Genomic DNA, 17,357 nt, shown 5'->3' on the forward strand with positions numbered 1-17,357 from the left:
TTGGCCGGACGGGCCGAGGAGGGGGCGGGGCTTGGCGCCGCGGAAGGGTCCAGAACGGCCAGTGTCGCGGCGCCGCCCCGACATCCGGGGCGTTTGAGGGGGCGGGATTACCGCCGCGAGGACCAATCGTGTGTCCCGGCGCGCGGGAGCTGGGCCCCGCCTCTTAAAGGGGCCGCAGCGGGGTTGTGGGGCGGGAGGAGGAAGAGGCGGAAGAAAGGGAGGAAGAGGAGGAGGCGGAAAAGGCGGAGGAGGCGTGGTGGGGCTGCAGGGCCGGGCCGGGCCATGGAGCGGCGCGAGGGGGGCTGAGCGGTGAGGGGGCTGTCGGGAGTGCGGCACTGAGGAACACGCGGGTTGTGGGGAGGGGGTCCCAGGGAGGGTCTCTGGGGGATGTGGGGAGCCCCGAGGGGTCACTCACTGCGGAGGGGGAATGGGGGTGCCCGGGGAGGGGTCTCAGGGGGGTCTCCAGGGGGGTGTGGGTGCCCGGGGCAGGTCTCGGGGTGGTGCAGCCTCTCTCCTGCAGGACAGGTCGGGGCCATTCAACACGTGATACAAAATATTTGCTTTTTATTTGCCCTGTTTCGGGGGAGGGAGGGCAGAGACTGCGGGGCTCCTGCTGTGGGGTGTCCCCACGGCACAGGGGGCTGTGGCCGAGCCCCCGAGGGAGGGGCAGGGTATGGGGGCTCCATCCCCCGCCGTGGGGAGCCCTTGAGGGGTCCTCGAGTCCCGGGGACGGGAGCCTGGGCCGGCCGGGGATCCCCCTCCACACGCACTCCCGGCCCTTTGGAGTTTCCCTTTCGTGTCCTCTTTTTCCTCAAGTAATTCCCTGCCTCGGTGCCCAGCAGCCTGCATGGGGCTGGGCTCTGTGGCGTTCTGTGGCCCCTCGGTGATTGGGGTCGGTCCCTCCGCTGGGGTTTGGTCCCTCAGTGTGGTGCTGGCAGGGCAGAGTGGCCGTGCTGCCCTGGGGCACTGCCCAGATGGCTCGGGGATTGTCCATAAATCGGATTTGTCCGGCAGCCGGGCGCTGCTGAGGGGGATCCATCCCAGCCTGATCCCCTGGGGCTGAGGGAGCCCCGGGCTGGGGGGACCCCTGTTCTGGGCGTCTGCCAGGCCCTGTCCCGACCTGACAAAGCCCGGCTCCCCTGTTGTGTGGGGCTTGTGCTGCCCTGATCCTGCAGCCGGGGGTGCACGGAGTCATGGATTGTCCTGAGGGAATGAACCCCCAGGGATCCCCCAGTGCCCCCCTGCCCTGCCCAGACCCCCCAACAAGCCCAGCCTGGGCATCCCTGGATGCTCCTGGAGCTCTGGCAGCCTCGGGGCCGTGCCCATTCCCTGGGGAGCCTGGGCAGTGCCAGCAGCCTCCGGGGAAAGAAGAGCCTTGCCCTGGTCTCCAGCCTGAGCCTGCCCTGGCCCAGCTCCAGGCAGCGCTGCCCATGCAGGGCCGGGTGCGGCGGGGCAAGCACGGGCTGTGGGGCCGGGCTGTGGCTGTGGGGCCGGGCTGTGGCTGTGGGGCCGGGCTGTGGGGCAGGGCTGGGGCTGTGGGGCCGGGCTGGGGCTGTGGGGCAGGGCTGGGGCTGTGGGGCCGGGCTGTGGGGCAGGGCTGGGGCTGTGGGGCCGGGCTGGGGCTGTGGGGCCGGGCTGGGGCTGTGGGGCCGGGCTGTGGCTGTGGGGCTGTGGCTGTGGGGCCGGGCTGGGGCTGTGGGGCCGGGCTGTGGCTGTGGGGCTGTGGCTGTGGGGCCGGGCTGTGGCTGTGGGGCTGTGGCTGTGGGGCCGGGCTGTGGCTGTGGGGGTGGGGCTGTGGGGCCGGGCTGGGGCTGTGGGGCAGGGCTGGGGCTGTGGGGCAGGGCTGGGGCTGTGGGGCCGGGCTGGGGCTGTGGGGCCGGGCTGGGGCTGTGGGGCCGGGCTGTGGCTGTGGGGCCGGGCTGTGGCTGTGGGGCAGGGCTGTGGCTGTGGGGCAGGGCTGTGGGGCAGGGCTGCCCCAGAGGAGCTGCGGCTCCTGGCAGGACCGACAATGGGGCCCGGCTGTGTCAGCGCTGCCCCGAGCGCAGGGAAAGGTCTGGACGGATCGCACGGGACAGGGTTCACGTGCCCTTCCTGCCAGATCCCTCTGGAGGGCTGCAGGGAACAGCCAGCCCTGCCCCTGCTCCCTGCTGCCCGTCAGTCCCGAGGCTCCTGTGTCCTGTGTCCCCACAATGGGATTTCCTATGGCTGCCTGTCCCTGCTGCCCATCCTGTGTCCATGGGGTCACAGGGGGTGTGAGGGGCTGAGCTGTGTTTGGGGTCACAGGGGGTGTGAGGGGCTGAGCTGTGTTTGGGGTCACAGGGGGTGTGAGGGGCTGAGCTGTGTTTGGGGTCACAGGGGGTGTGAGGGGCTGAGCTGTGTCTGTGGGGTCACAGGGGGTGTGAGGGGCTGAGCTGTGTTTGGGGTCACAGGGGGTGTGAGGGGCTGAGCTGTGTTTGGGGTCACACAGGGTGTGAGGGGCTGAGCCGTGTGTCTGTCCCTGCCCAGGGCTGTTTGGGGCTGGACAGAATCCCAGAATCACTGAGTTTCAGAAAGGCCATCGAGCCCAGCCTGTGGCAGATCCCCACCCTGTAACCCACCCGGAGCAGGACAGAGCACCCCAGTCAGACATTAGTTTGTTTATTTCCAGGTTTCCAGGATGTTGCAGGTCCCGCTGCCGCTGGATCGGGACGGGATCCTGTTCCGGCTGCGCTTCACCACGCTGGCCCTCGGGACTGTGTTCTGCCCCCTCTTTGGGTTCCTCTTCTGCGTCATCTGGTCTCTGCTCTTCAACTTCCGTGAGACGACTGCGACCCACTGTGGGGTGAGAGACTCCTGTGGGAAAACCCCATATTCCTGGGGGGTAACAGAGCTCCTGTGTCCTTGTGGGTTTCCTCTCCCTCCTCCTGGGCTCCCTTCTCTTGGGTTCCTATTCCCCTTCTGGATTCCTCTCCCCTGTGTCCTTTTGGGCTCCTCTCTTGGGCTTTCTCCCCACAAGTGTTACAGAATCCAGACTCAGCTGCATTGTTTCATTGCCCTTGGGATGCCTCTGGAATGGCAGCAGCAGCAGCTTTGGCTTCGTGCAGGGACTGAGGGCAGTACAGGCTGGTCAGGCTGGTGTCTGGACTGGGCACGCTGGGGGTTATTGCAGTGAGGAATTGAGGTGGGGAAGCTGAAGGGAAATGCATCGTCCTGAGGAGGGGTTTGTCCAGAGCTGCTGTCCCCAGGTCTGCTGGGGTTCAGAGGAGCCACAGGTGTCTGGGGAGGGAGGGCCTGGAGCTCCATGTGGGATGAGATTGGGCTCCTCCTGAGGGCTTTCAGGACACGAGCTGGGAATGGAGGGCAGGAGTCATCTCACAGCAGCAGGAGAACTTTAGCAGGGCTTGGAGTACCAGGAAAGGGGGAATAGCTGCCAGTGGCAGAGAGCAGGGCTGGATCTTGGGATCTTGGGCAGGAATTGTTCCCTGGCAGGGTGGGCAGGGGCTGGGATGGAATTGCCAGAGCAGCTGGGGCTGCCCCTGGATCCCTGGCAGTGCCCAAGGCCAGGCTGGACATTGGGAGCAGCCTGGGACAGTGGGAGGTGTACCTGGGCCTTAAGGTCCTTCCAACCAAAACCATTCTGGGATTCTATGGACAACCAAGAGTGTAAAGGCAAGAAACCTGAGCAGGTACCTGGGCAGGGCCCCAGCACCCCAGGACTGCCCCAGCAGGGCTGTGGGGTCCATGACCCCGTGGGACGGACCAGGGGCGCTGCCGTGATACATTCCCTGGCTTCGGGAATAGGAATAAACTCCTTTAGAATTTCAGAAAGGACCGTTTCAGTGTCTGGAAGAGGCTGGCTGCGAGGCTGTGCCGGGTGCCTGTCCCCACCAGCCCGTGTCCCCACAGGTGCCCAATTACCTGCCGTCCATCAGCGCGGCCATCGGGGGCGAGACGCCGCAGCGCTACGTGTGGCGCCTGTGCATCGGCCTACACTCGGCCCCGCGCGTCCTCGTGGCCGTGGCCTACTGGAACCACTACCAGAGCTGCCACTGCCCCCACCCCCGCTACCTGCGCCTGTGCCACGTCACCCTGCTGCTCAACCTGCTCGAGAACTTCGCCCTCCTCATCCTCACCTACGTGTCCTCCACTGAAAACTATGGTAGGTGTCACTCCTGCCCCGCCCCACCCTGCCCTTCCTTGGGCCGCTGCTTTGCCATGAGGCAGTCTGGAGAGAAAAACCAGTGAAAACCCCCAGAGACTGCAGTAAAGTCAGTAGTTACAGAGGAACAATGTGTGCGGATAGCCATGCTCTTCCCACGGTTCTTGGCCGCTGAGACTTGATTGAAGCCCTGGGTTCAGGCTGGGGACGGAGCCTGGACCAGGCCTTGGCGCTTGATTCTACCTGAGGTCATCCTGCTTCCCCTCCATCCCACAGCCAGGCTGGGCTCTGAGCTGCCTGTGCTCCAGCTGCCTTCATACACCTTCCCCAGCAATTCCTGGGGAAAATGTCATAGAATCACAGAATGCTACACGGGTTTGGATTGGGAAGAGTCCTCACAGCCCACCTGCAGTGGAGTGCAGCTCCCAGCCTCAATGTCCAGCCTGGCCTTGGGCACTGCCAGGGATCCAGGGGCAGCCCCAGCTGCTCTGGCAATTCCATCCCAGCCCCTGCCCACCCTGCCAGGGAACAATTCCTGCCCCAGATCCCAAGATCCAGCCCTGCCCTCTGCCACTGGCAGCCATTCCCTGGCTCCTGGCCCTGCAGCCCTTGGCCCCAGTCCCTCTCCAGCTCTCCTGGAGCCCCTTCAGGCCCTGCAAGGAGCTCTGAGCTCTCCCTGGAGCTTCTCCTGTCCACGTGAGCACCCCCAGCTCTCCCAGCCTGGCTCCAGAGCAGAGAGGCTCCAGCCCTCTAATCATTCCTGGACACAGAATCGGAGTGTTTCAGGTTAAATCCATGTGTCCAAAACCTGGCCACAGCAGCCTGGGAAATTCTCTTCCCCCCCATGGTCTCATCTCAAAAGAACAAAAGTGCCAGTGCTGAATTCCAGCTGCTGTTTCATCCTAAAATCTGGAGGAGGCAGCAGGGAGGGATTAACTGGAGAGCCCTGAAATGCTGGAGCCAGCAAGGTGGTGCTGTTGCAGTGGAACAAACCCCGTGCTGGGATATATCAGCAGGACAGTAATGAGTTGGCTTTCCCTGCACAGCAGGAAGGTGATGATGGATATTGTGTCCAGCTGTGGGCTGGAGAGGGACTTTGAACAAAGAATGGAGTGCCAGGACAAGGGGAATGGCTGCCAGTGGCAGAGGGCAGGGCTGGATCTTGGGATCTTGGGCAGGAATTGTTCCCTGGCAGGGTGGGCAGGGGCTGGGATGGAATTGCCAGAGCAGCTGGGGCTGCCCCTGGATCCCTGGCAGTGCCCAAGGCCAGGCTGGACATTGAGGCTGGGAGCACCTGGGACAGTGGGAGGTGTCCCTGCCGTGGCAGGGGTTGGGATGAAAAGGTTTTTAAGGTCCCTCCCAATCCAAACCATTCTGGGATTCAGGGCTGTGGTGCTGTGAACAGAGTCCCAGGGTCTCCCCCGGCCTTTGGGGTGAGGATGTTCCATGGTGGAGCCCAGTGACCGGGATGGCAGGACAGGAACCTCCTGCTGGTGGAGGTCTGTGGTCTGGGACCTGTCCCTGCCCACCTCCTTGTCTCCTGCAGCATTCCCTGTCCCCATGGTGTGGTGTCCCTGCCCTGCTCCTGGCAGTGTTTCCTCATGGCAGGGTCTGCAGCCTGACCTGCCCCGGCTGCTTCTCCAGCCCCTGCCCTTGGAAATGCAGGTGCAGCTTTGAGGTTTGGCTGCCTGGGCCAGCCTGGCCCGGCCCCGTGCAGAGCCCTGGGAGGGGAGCCCTGGGAGGTGTGAGCAGGCAGAGAGCCCCGGGAGCCGAGGCTGACCCACTTCCTGGGATCCTCGTCCCAGACTAATCCCTGGCTGTGGGGAAAGTGTCAGCCCTGAGCTGCCGTGCTCAGGTTAATCAGCCCTGCGGGACAGCCCGGCCTGACCTCTCCCACCTGCTGGTACCTCGCTCCTCGCGTGCTGCCCTTCCCCTGGCAGGCAGAGGGCACACAGGGATGGTCATTCCTGCACTTCAGGTGGCTGGGAATTGAGCCTGAGGGTCAGTTTCTGGAGAAGGGGGTGGGAAATGCTTTTCAGAGCAGCACCTATGAAAATCTCACCTGAAGGTGCAGGGGCTGTGTGGGGTTTGGGGCCTCGGGAGCAGCTGTTAGCCTTGCTCCAGCTGCTTTCCCAGCCTGATCCTGGACCCGGGCTACTCCAGGTATGCATGAGGCAACCTCAGAGCTGCAGATGAGCTGCTGACTGCTAATGGGCACGCAGGTAATACAGAGGGCCAGAAGATGACTTCCCTGGATTTTGGACTGGCTCACCCTGCGCCCCCCTCCCCTTGCCTCAGTTTCCCCATCCCAAGAGCAGCAGTGGCAATGCTGAGCTGCTCCCAAGGGTCCCTGAGTTTACAGCTGTGTGAAGTGATGGTCCCAGAGCACAGAAACACCCTCCTGGCACTTTGGGATAAGTATTCCAGGCACTTCCATCCCCTTCCAGGGGGCCCTGAGGCAGCACGAGCAGGTTGTGGAGCCATGCTGTGCCTGTCTCCTGCAAAGACCCCACTGGAGTTCCAGCATCACTGGGGTGCTGGGGCTCCCAGCAGAGCGCAAAGCCCTCCCAAATCCTGCCCCACGTTCCCCTTGTGCTCCTGTCCTGGGCTGAGCAGGAAACCTGTTGTTTGTCAATCCAGCAATCCACGAAAATGCCTTCATCGTGTTCATTACGTCGGCCCTGGGCCACATGCTGCTCACCTGCATTCTCTGGAGAATGACTAAGAAACACACAGTAAGTCCCGAGGTACAGACACTTTCCTTTCTTCTCTCTCTGCTGGGAGCTGGGAGGGGGCTCTGGGGGCTGTGCCAGGACTGGGATGGGGCTCTGGGGCCCTGCTGGGAGTTGGCAGGAGGCTCTGGGCTGGCACTGAAGGGCTTTGGCTGTCCTTGCTTATGAAATAACAGGTGCTAAAGGAGCCAACAGCATCAGGTGAAATGGAAGAAGTCACCAAAATCCATTATTTACCAAAGCAAAGTGGGAAGGAACAGTTTAATTTCCTGTTTTCTGGGTTTATCATTAAATCACAGAACAATTTTGGTTGGAATGGACCTTAAATCCCACCCATTCCCAGCCCTGCCATGGCAGGGACACCTCCCACTGTCCCAGGAGCTCCCAATGTCCAGCCTGGCCTTGGGCACTGCCAGGGATCCAGGGGCAGCCCCAGCTGCTCTGGGCACCCTGTGCCAGGGCCTGCCCACCCTGCCAGGGATGGATTTCCTCCCAGTATCCGATTAAGTTTTCATTGAGAGATCATATTGGAAACTACTGTTGGCATCCCTGAGGATTTGGATTGCTCATCCCTTCTCCATGCCTGTTTCTAACCTGAAGTTGGCTTCCCTGTGCTGGGAATTGCTGGTCCTGCAGGCTGGGAGCAGCGGGCAGCAGGAGTTGTTTCTCCCTTTGCTCCAGAATGACTCTGTGGAGCAGGCTGGCTCTGGCTCTTTTTCTGGGGAGGGTCAGGGGCTGCAGGGACTGGCCAGGGGGCAGCAGGTCTGGTGGAGGATCCAGCCAGGGGCTCCTGACCCCATTGCCTGGATGCAGCTTCTGTGCTGTGCTGGTTTGTGGTGTGAGTCCTGGGCTGTGGTCCTGGCTTATGGGGCAGGTGAGCAGGACATCCAGGAGTGTCCTGGACTGGGCACTGACAGCCATGGGCAGGACAGGGCAGGACATCCAGGAGTGTCCTGGACTGGGCACTGACAGCCATGGGCAGGACATCCAGGTGTGTCCTGGATTGGGCACTGACAGCCATGGGCAGGACATCCAGGTGTGTCCTGGACTGGGCACTGACAGCCATGGGCAGGACATCCAGGTGTGTCCTGGACTGGGCACTGACAGCCATGGGCAGGACATCCAGGTGTGTCCTGGATTGGGCACTGACAGCCATGGGCAGGACAGGACATCCAGATTTGGGGCTGTGTGGGACCTGCTTCTGTGCCCATGTGGCTCCTGCACATTTGGCTTCCCCTGTGGATGTGGGCTCCCTGGATCTCTGTGTCCTTTCCCTTTGGATCCTTCTCCCCAGCTGATCCCCGTGCAGCCCTCATGCTCCCAGTGTTCAGTGGGGAGGGGTGCTGGGGCTGTGCCCCCGGAAGGTGGTGGTTTGCAGAGCCCCTGGGAGGTGTGTGCCTGTGTCCCAGGGCTGGGAGGCGGGTGAGGCTGGACAAAGCTCTCCCAAGGGATTGTGAGTGGGGCTGCAGGGCGAGTGCTGTGCCTGGGCTCTGTGTCTCAGCAGGATGAGTGCTGGGGGGCCCAGCTCTGCAGTGCCAGGGCAGCTCCTGCTCTGTCACTGCTGTTTCTCCTCCCCTTCCGCCAATTCACCGAGCCTGTCCCTGCTGCCTTACTCCAGAGACCTGGAAAAGAAGCTTCCAGCAGTTGTTTGGCTCTAAAACTCCTTAGGAAAGGGACCTGGGGATGTGCTGGGGTTCTCTTCACTCACTGGGAAGTGATCTGCTCTCTCTGGTGATATGGGAATAGCAGGAGCTTGCAGCCATTCCTTGGCAGCTTTCCCACAGCTTCCTTTATTTCTGTGATATTGTTTGGCTTGTCTTTTCCCTGGGTGAGCCCTCCAAGGCCCTGGATCTCCTCCCCTGCCACGTCACCCTCTGGTCCCTCATGTCCCTTGCAGCAGGCCGGGCTGAGGCATCCCAAATCCTGGGCTCAGCTTTGGACCCCTCAGGGCAAAGAGAGACTTTTGGGGGCTGGAGCACATTCAGGGAAGAGAACGGAGCTGGGGAAGGGGCAGAAGGGGCTGAGCCTGGAGCAAAGGAGGCTCAGGGGGCCCTTGTGGCTCTGCACAAGTCCCTGGCAGGAGGGGACAGCTGGGGGGGTCGGGCTGTGCTGCCAGGGAACAGGGACAGGAGGAGAGGGAACGGCCTCAGGCTGGGCCAGGGGAGGCTCAGGGGGGATATTGGGGAAGTTCCTTTCCAGGCAGGGCTGTGCAGCCCTCCAGGGCAGCAGGAGTGGAGTCACATGGAGTTCACAGCCATGTGGATGTGGCACTTGGGGACATGGGTTACCGGTGGCCTTGGCACTGCTGGGGAGCTGTTGCAGTCCGTGATCTCAGAGGGATTTTCCAGCCTCATTGGTTCTGTGACTCTGCCCGAGGACTGGAGGAATCTGCACATCCCTGAGGGGAAGGACAGGGGACATGGTGACACCTTGGCTGAGCATGCCAGCACCTGGCACAGTGCCACCACCCGCTTCCTCCTCCCATCCTGGAACAGCCCTGCAGGTGGAGGGGAGCTGTCCTCGGGGGTGTGCAGTCCCCCCAAAGCTGACAGGAGCCCTCCAGGGCCAGCCCTGACCTGAGGCCACCGGGGGTGCGGTGTCCCTGTGCCAGCTGGTGTCCCTGTGCCAGCTGGTGTCCCTGTGCCAGCTCCGTGCGGGGCCGCAGGATGGAGCTGTCGCCCAGGGCACGAGGGTGACGGCTGCGGGAGGAGGAGGAGGAGGAAGGCGCTGCGGAGTGACGCAGCTCCCAGGCCGGCTGTGTCGGGGTGAGGAGGGCACGGTGCTTGTCACACCACCAGGTGTCACCTTTGGCTAAGGGACCTTGGTCCCTGCAGCTGCCGCGTCCCCGTGTCCGGTGCTGCGCCTTGGCTCCAGCCGCCAACCATTCCCACGGGTGCTGCGGGCCGAGCGGCGTCTCCTGGGGCTTGTCCCACTCTCGGCCTGGATTCCTCAGGCTCCGAGCCCTCTGCTCACGGCTGGTGGCCCCTGGCAGGCTTGGCACAGCTCCTGTGACACTTTCTTGGCTCGGCAGGGTGGGACAGCGGGACGCGGGAGGTGCCACGGCCGCATCCTTGCCACATCCAAGGGCTTGGGCAGTGCCAGTGAGGTGCCCAGGCACGCTCGTGGGGCTGTTTTAGGCCAGGGCACAGCTGATCCCTCCGTGTGGCACCTTGGGGACAGAGACTGGCTCGGTTTGTGTCCCTCGTGGGGGCCTTTGTTCACTTTGCTGTCCCCAGCCCTGGAGCTGACGATGGCAGGAGGGGACAGGCGAGGGATGGCTCCAGCCCCGCGGTGTTCCATCCTTCCGTCCTCCTCAGCAGAGGCTCCCCACAGGGTTCAGGTTCTCGGGGCCAAACCTGGGACCCTCTCCAGGACAAAGTCCATGTGGGGAGCCGGAAAGCTGGGTCTGTCTGGAGGAGAGAGCAGTGCCTTCCCAGCCCCACGGCTGGCACTGCTTTTAGCGCTGCTGGAGGGGGTGAAGCTCCCCAGGTCTGGCAGGGTAGGAGGGACAGGAATTGGTCTTGCAGAAGCTTCTCCCCCGGCGGGGCTCCTGTTGCAACTGCTGTTCTGCGAGGGCAGGAAGGTGTGGAGGAACTGGTTTGTAATGGGGAAGTACAGGCGGTTTCCAGTTACGAGGTGGCAGATGGTGAGAGAAAGGAAAAAAAAACTCTGCAAGAGGGGAGAAAAGAGAAAGCAGGAGAGAGAAAAGGAGGGGAAGGGGCAAAGCAGAGCAGGAAGATTCTGTGGAAAAGGGAAATGGACCCTGGGAGCCTCCAGCTGTGAGTGATCACTGCACCCTGTGCTTGGTGCTTGGCTGTGGCGTGGCAGTGCCCACCTGAGCTCTGCTGTTCCCAGCTGGCTGCTCACCCTTAAAACCCTCCTTCCCCCCAGCCCCGAGGTACAGAGCTGGGCAGTGAGGCAGAGCAGTTTCACTTCTTGTTTGCAAACACATTTTCCCCCCAGCCCGGGGCTGGTGGCCTCAGCAGACACCAGTGTGTGCCTGTGGTGGCCATGGGCTGGCTGGCTCAGGCCCATCACAGGAGCTACAGAGATGTTCTGAGGGCTGGAGCTCTGCAGCCAGGCTGGGAGAGCTGGGGGAGAAGCTCCAGGGAGAGCTCAGAGCTCCTTGCAGGGCCTGAAGGGGCTCCAGGAGAGCTGGAGAGGGACTGGGGCCAAGGGCTGCAGGGCCAGGAGCCAGGGAATGGCTTCAGAGTAGGATTTGATGGGATCTTGGGCAGGAATTGTTCCCTGGCAGGGTGGGCAGGGGCTGGGATGGAATTGCCAGAGCAGCTGGGGCTGCCCCTGGATCCCTGGCAGTGCCCAAGGCCAGGCTGGACATTGGGAGCTCCTGGGACAGTGGGAGGTGTCCCTGCCATGGCAGGGGTGGCTCTGGGTGGGCTCTGAGGTCCCTTCCAGTCCATGCTGTGGCCAGTGGAGCTGGGTCCTGCTCTGCCACCGGCCCCTGGGCTCTATCCCACGACATCCCGCTCCCCTGGCATCCACAGGGCACATGGGCTGAGCCCAGCCTGGGCTGCAGCCAGCGCAAAGGCACAGGAGCCTCTGGGGCACAGCCCCCTGTGTCCCCTGGGCCCAGCTGAGCCCTGGGAGCTGGAGTAGGGTGACAGCTGTGTCCCCACCACGGCGGGGCCGTGTCAGCAGCAGGGACCACAAGCACCTTTGTGAGCACGTGTGGTTTCAGCTCCTCACAGCCCCTGGGAGCGCTGGCGGTGGCTCAGACAAGCCCTCCATAAATAGCTGAGCTCTGTGTGGGGCCCTTTGGCTCTGGGCTCTCTGCAGGGACCCACAAACCCTCGAGAGGAGCTGGGGCTGGTGTGTGACACACAGCCCACAGGTGCCACTTGTGCCCCAGGAAGGGATGATGGCTCGAGGGCAGAGCCGGTGCCTGGAGGTCCCTGCAGAGCGAGCTGTTAAGATCAGTGTCATCCCTGTCCCCATCAGGAGCTGAGGGGTGGGCACAGCTCTTCTTCCTCTCTGGAGGCTCCTGTGGCTCCGTGCTGGTGGCTCACAGGAGCGTGGCTTGGGGCTGCCCAGGGTGGGGGAAGGAGACCCCCAGTACCTTCCATGGGCAGGGAGCAGTGTGTCCCCTGTGTCCTGCTGCTCCGGCTCCCCCATTGCCTGGCCCCCTGCTCCTGACTCACCTTCATGTGCCGCAGTGTGCCTCAGCTCCAGCCGCCGGCTGGGCACTAAATATAATTCCCCCGTGGTTTTCTGGGCCAGACACACATGGGAGGGCTGTGTGACACTGGGGGGGCTTGCAGGGGCCGTGTCTTGCCAAAAGGAAGTTGGCAGCCACAGCTGTGCCAGCCCGGCAGCTCCAGCCAGCTCAGCTTGGAGCACCCTGTCCTTGGGATTTTCTTATCCCTCTTGTTCCTCGAAGGCAGCCAGAGTTTGGTGGCTTCTTGCCAGGCTGCTTGGAGCTGCCAGCTCCTCTCCAGGGCTCTGACCTGGGGGCTGTCCTGTCCTCTGACCTGTCCAGGCTGAGCAATCCCAATTCTCCCAGTCTTTCCTCACAGCAGAGGTGCTCCATCCCTCTAATCTTGGTGTCCTCCTCTGGCCACCATCTGGCTCCCTGGGATGGCCCCAGGTGCGGGATCCCCACAAAGCTGGGGCCATGGGAAGCAGGGCCAGTGCCTGAGCCCTGAGCAGGGCAGTGAGGGGATGGGCAGCTCTGTCCAGCAGCTCCTGTTGTCCCACCATGCTGCCCGAGCTCCTGCAGGGACCTTCCCAGCCAGCTCTGCTCGGCATCATGCCATGTCCCCATGTGCCACCTCCTGGGGCCCTTACCCTGTGATCCCCTGGCACTGGGCTGAGCCAGCCGTGCCCTGGCATTAGGGATTAACGCCTAATTAATTATCCGTGTGATAATCCTCGGCGCAGACCGGGAGAGGGGGAGCTCGGAGGGGACCCGGAGGTGCAGGAGCACTGTGGTGAGCCGGGGGTGGCTCCTACAGGGCCGTGTCGGGCTCCTGCAGCAGGACAGGGTGTCGGAGCTGCAGGAGCCGAGCTGCTGTGTGCCCGGGGCTCCCGGGAGCAGCAGCCTGGGGGTCCCGGCGGGGCCGTGCCGGGGCTGGGCGCAGCCCCTGCCGTGGGGCGCGGTGACAGCGCGGTGACAGCGCGGTGACAGCGCGGCTGTTCCCAGCCGCTTTTCCGGTGTGAAAGTCAGCCCCGGGCCCGCCTCGGGGCTCTGCCGGTGCCGCTCCCAGGCGCTCTGGGCTGCGCTGCTGCGGGCGGCAGGGGCCGGCAGCCCGGCACAAGGAGCAGCCCTGCCGTGTCCCCACGTGCGGGAGCGCCCTGACTCCGTCCTTCCCCTCTGGGTTTTCCTCCCCGGCCGAGCCCCTGGCACGCGTTCCGGGGGTAATGGAAAGTGTGATGGGGAAATTTACATTTTCCTTACTATCAGCACTCCCTCAGAATGGAATCTTTGTCTCACGTGAAGCATCAGGCGAGGGGGAAATTCCCCTCCCACCTGTAACAGCCTGGGCTGTCTGCAGCATCCCCAGCTCCTTCTGTGGGGCTGAGCCCCCCTGCAGCCCCCATGCTCCAGGGCTCCCCTGCACCCTCCTTGGGCTCCAGACGTGGCTTGGGGTTCCTCTGCCCCCCAGGCTGTAGGATCCTTATCCATGACCCTCAGTGTGATGGGAGAAAGAGAGGAAGGGAACTAGAGTGGGTTCCTGCTGTGGTGGAACCGGGGGTCGCTCCACCCACAGCCCCCAGCTTTGGGGTGCTGGCAGTGGGTCGGGGGAGCCCATATAGGGGACAGGCCTGGCCCCTGGGTTGTCACCAGGCTGAGCTCTGGGGCACAGAAGCAGTGAGCAGGGGGTGTGGGGCTGCTGGCAGCATTGCCATGCTCTGTTCCTGCCCGTCAGAGGTGGTGCTGGGGGCAGGATGGGGCCCCTCCGGTGCCAGGGCATGCTGGGCGAGCTCTCCAGCACAGCACCCGCCCCGCCTGCCGCCCCTTCATGTGGTTTCCTCCTCCCTGCTGCTGTTGTGGGTGAGGGGGTGCAGCACCCCGTGAATTCCCCGTGCCCTGGGGCCACCTGCAGCCACCTGGGCCAGAGGATCTGCCTCTGGCAGAGCCTCGCCAGTCCTCAAGGAGTCCTTCAAGCACTCCAGCACCAGGGGCTCCATACTTGCTGGGACCCCGTGGCTCCCTCACTCCCTGTATCTCTGTGTAGGTGTGAGCCCCAAGTGCCCCTGGGCACAGCCCTTGCCAAAGCCATCCCTGGGCCTGGCCTGGGGGGCTCTGCACGAGGAGCCAGGGTGTGGAGACCCCCAGGGCTGTGCGGGGCCAGGGCATTCCTAGGGATGGTGATAGGGATGGGGATAGGATGGGATGGGGATGGGGATGGGGATAAGGATGGGGATGGGATGGGGATAAGGATGGGGATGGGATGGGGATGGGGATGGCCACTCCAGCATCACCCAGCCCTTGGCCTCTTCCAGGAGCGCAAGTCGTACAAGTGGAAGCAGCTGCTCTTCTTCTTCACTTTCATCACATTCGCGTTCGCTGTGTGCGTTTACTTCCACCACAACTGGTACTGCGGCCCTGGAGGTGAGGGGGCTGCCTGGGGGGCGTGTGGGGAAGGGGCTGGGTGGTCACAGGATCACTGAATCACAGGATTGCTAAGGCTGGAAGAGATCCCTGTGATCAGCAAGTCCCAGCTGTGCCCGATGCCCACCTTGTCCCCCACCCAGAGCACTGAGTGCCACGTCCAGCCCTTCCTTGGACATCTCCGGGGATGGGGGCTCCAAACCTTCCTGGGCAGCCTCTTCCAGTGTCTGACCACCCCTTCTGTGAAAAAATTCTTTCTGATGTCCAAAAATTCTTCCTGATGTTTGCAATCCTCCTAATGGGACACCTTGCCTTCCAAATCCCAGCCCAGGGAAGCTCTGGGTGCCCAGCAACGCTTCTTCCCTGGTGGGGGTCAAGCCCCCAGCCCCTGCTCTGCTGGCCCAAACAGGGGGCTCAGAGACCCCCCCCAGTTGGCAGGGCAGAGGCAGCTGTGGGTCTGCACCCACACCTCTGTGTTTCCTCCCCCAGTGTACACTGTCTTCGCCTTCCTGGAGTACCTGGTTGTCCTCTCCAACATGGCCTTCCACATGACTGCCTTCTGGGACTTCGGCAACAAGGAGCTGGTGGTGAGCTCGCTGCTGGAGGACAAGCACTTCTAGCCAGCCCCGCTGCTGGGGGCTCCTCTCGCTCTCCTGCCAGGGCCGGGCTGTTTGCTGTGGAGCTGCTGCGAGGATCATCCCGAGGTCCCAGGAGTGTGTGTCCCTAGCTGCACCTGCAGCTCTCGTCCAGGGGAGCTGCAGGCTCTTCCCGAGGACCCCCTGTCCCGGCTCCCTGCCAGCTCCAGGAGGGCAGGACAGAGGAGGAACCTGCTGCCTGTTCCTTTGGAGGATGCTCCAGGGAGAGCAGGATGCTGCTCCTGGTGTCAGGGCACGGGGTCCAGCCCTGCCCTGTCCTTTTTGGCCTGGGGGTCTCACGGTTCCTCCTCCAGGCTGGGGGTCTTGGGGCATGTCCTCAGAAAGGGGTTGGTGGCCTTTTGGGCTGGCTTCAGGCACTGGGCTGGGGCAGGGTCCGGGCCCATCTGTGCCTGAGTTCCCAGGAGGGGAGCAGGAAGGTGCTGGGCCATGCAGGGACTGCCCAGAGCAGGGTGGGAGCACATAGGGCAGAGCAGGTGCTGGGAGCATCCATGTCTCACTCCTGCCATTCCCAGAGGCCCCCCAGCAGCACAGGCTGCCCCAGGGATGCTGTGCCCATTCCAACCCAGTTTGAGGTAGAAGGCTGAGTGTGCTCGTGCTGGAGGTCTTTGCCCCAGTGTCCCCACAGATTCCCCTGTGCCCTGGGGCTGGAGCTGGGGAATGCTGGGGTTCAGCAGTGCTCCCATCAAGCAGCTCTGGCTGCCAGGGCATGTGGGACATGGCCGGATGGCAGCTGGGGGCTGACAGTGTCCCCAAGCTGCTGGAAGGGACAGAGGGAGCTGTCTTGATTCTGGGGAGGTCTGCACTTGCCAGGGCTCATCCCACCCCACTCCTGGCCAGGAAGGACCAGCGTGGGTCACTCCCTGCCCTTCACCTGAGCACAGCCACCACCGAGAGTCCCCTGGGATGTCCCAGTGCTCATCCCAGGGCTGGGCAGAGCCTTCTCCCACAGGAGCTGCGGGGCCCTGGCAGAGCTGGGGCCGAGCTGGCTTCCAGCGGGTCCTGCTGCACGTGTCCATCGTCAGTGTCCCCATCCATGGGCTCCATCCGTGTCCCTGCATGCGTGTGACGCGCTGCCCCCGCAGCGCCTTGGCTTTGAGGTGGAAATAAAGCACTAAGTATTTTTGTGAGCTCTCGGCAAATTCCACAGCATTTCCACCTGGCCCAGCCTGGCGTGGCCCTGGCACAGCCCTGGCACAGCCAGCAGGTCCAGAGCAGCACCACGGGCAGCGTGGGGGCTGGAATGGGGACAGGGACCCCAGGCACCGGGGCTGGAGTGTGGGATATGGATCCTGGGTAGTGGAGTTGGGGTGCAAGATGTGACCCCGGGGTGCTGGGGTGTGGATCCCTGGAGCTGGGGCTCAGGATGCAGATCCCTGCAGGATGGGAATCTCTGGGGTGTGGGCTCTGGATCCTGGCTGTTGGGGCTGTGATGTGGGACGTGGCCCCCGGGTGCCGGATGAAGCCTGGGAAGGTTCAGCGAGGCTGGGAACTAGCCGGGATCCGGGCTGGAGGCGTGGGACTGAGCCCAGCCCGCAGCTGGCGGCCCTGCTCCCCACCCAGCTCTGGGGACCGCTGACTCGGTGCAGATCCTGCAGATCTTACGGATGCTGCGGGGCCAGGGGCCAGCCCAGCCCCGGGGACAGACCCTGGAGCCAGGAGGGCTGGGGCAGGGCCAGGGGCAGGGGAGCTGCCGGAGGCTTGGTTCCCCCTGTCCCGGGCCTTGGTGGGGCCCTGCCCTCACTGTGGCCCCTCTGGAGCAGCTGGGAGGGGATGAGCCATGAGCTCATCCTGCTGTGCTGGGCCAGGGCAGGGCTGTGTCCCACTCATGGCATCACGGGGTCCCCTCCCCATCGCAGCACCCACTTCTAAACCAAACCCCACCTCACCAGCCCCACAGCAGGAGCAGGACATAGCCGTGGGGATCCCCACAGCAGGAACAGGACATGGCCGTGGGATCCCCACAGTGGGAACAGGACACGGCTGATGGGATCCCCACAGTGGGAACAGGACATGGCTGATGGGATCCCCTCATTGGGAACAGGACATGGCTGATGGGATCCCCTCATTGGGAACAGGACATGGCCATGGGATCCCCACAGTGGGAACAGGACACGGCTGATGGGATCCCCACAGTGGGAACAGGACATGGCTGATGGGATCCCCTCATTGGGAACAGGACATGGCCATGGGATCCCCACAGTGGGAACAGGACATGGCCATGGGATCCCCACAGTGGGAACAGGACATGGCCATGGGGA

General features: G+C 63.4%; 1 protein-coding gene across 2 annotated transcripts; it reads left to right on the forward strand.

The window, feature by feature from the left end:
- Nucleotides 1–199: 199 nt before the first annotated feature.
- On the forward strand, nt 200–16,226 carry PGAP2 (post-GPI attachment to proteins 2). 2 transcript variants are annotated; one of them, XM_005526589.3, is made up of 6 exons: nt 200–309; nt 2,648–2,821; nt 3,886–4,138; nt 6,779–6,885; nt 14,335–14,443; nt 14,933–16,226. In XM_005526589.3, the coding sequence occupies exons 2-6, from the start codon at nt 2,657–2,659 to the stop codon at nt 15,061–15,063; spliced, it is 765 nt and encodes a 254-aa protein (XP_005526646.1). In that variant the 5' UTR covers nt 200–309; nt 2,648–2,656; the 3' UTR covers nt 15,064–16,226. The 2 variants fall into 2 exon arrangements, with proteins under 2 accessions (XP_005526646.1, XP_014111125.1); XM_014255650.2 differs by having other exon boundaries at nt 6,779–6,873.
- Nucleotides 16,227–17,357: the final 1,131 nt, after the last annotated feature.

The sequence above is a fragment of the Pseudopodoces humilis genome, chromosome 2, assembly GCF_049639895.1.
Source record: "Pseudopodoces humilis isolate 2021_Gansu_Grassland_sample_001 chromosome 2, ASM4963989v1, whole genome shotgun sequence".
Lineage (NCBI taxonomy): Eukaryota > Metazoa > Chordata > Aves > Passeriformes > Paridae > Pseudopodoces > Pseudopodoces humilis.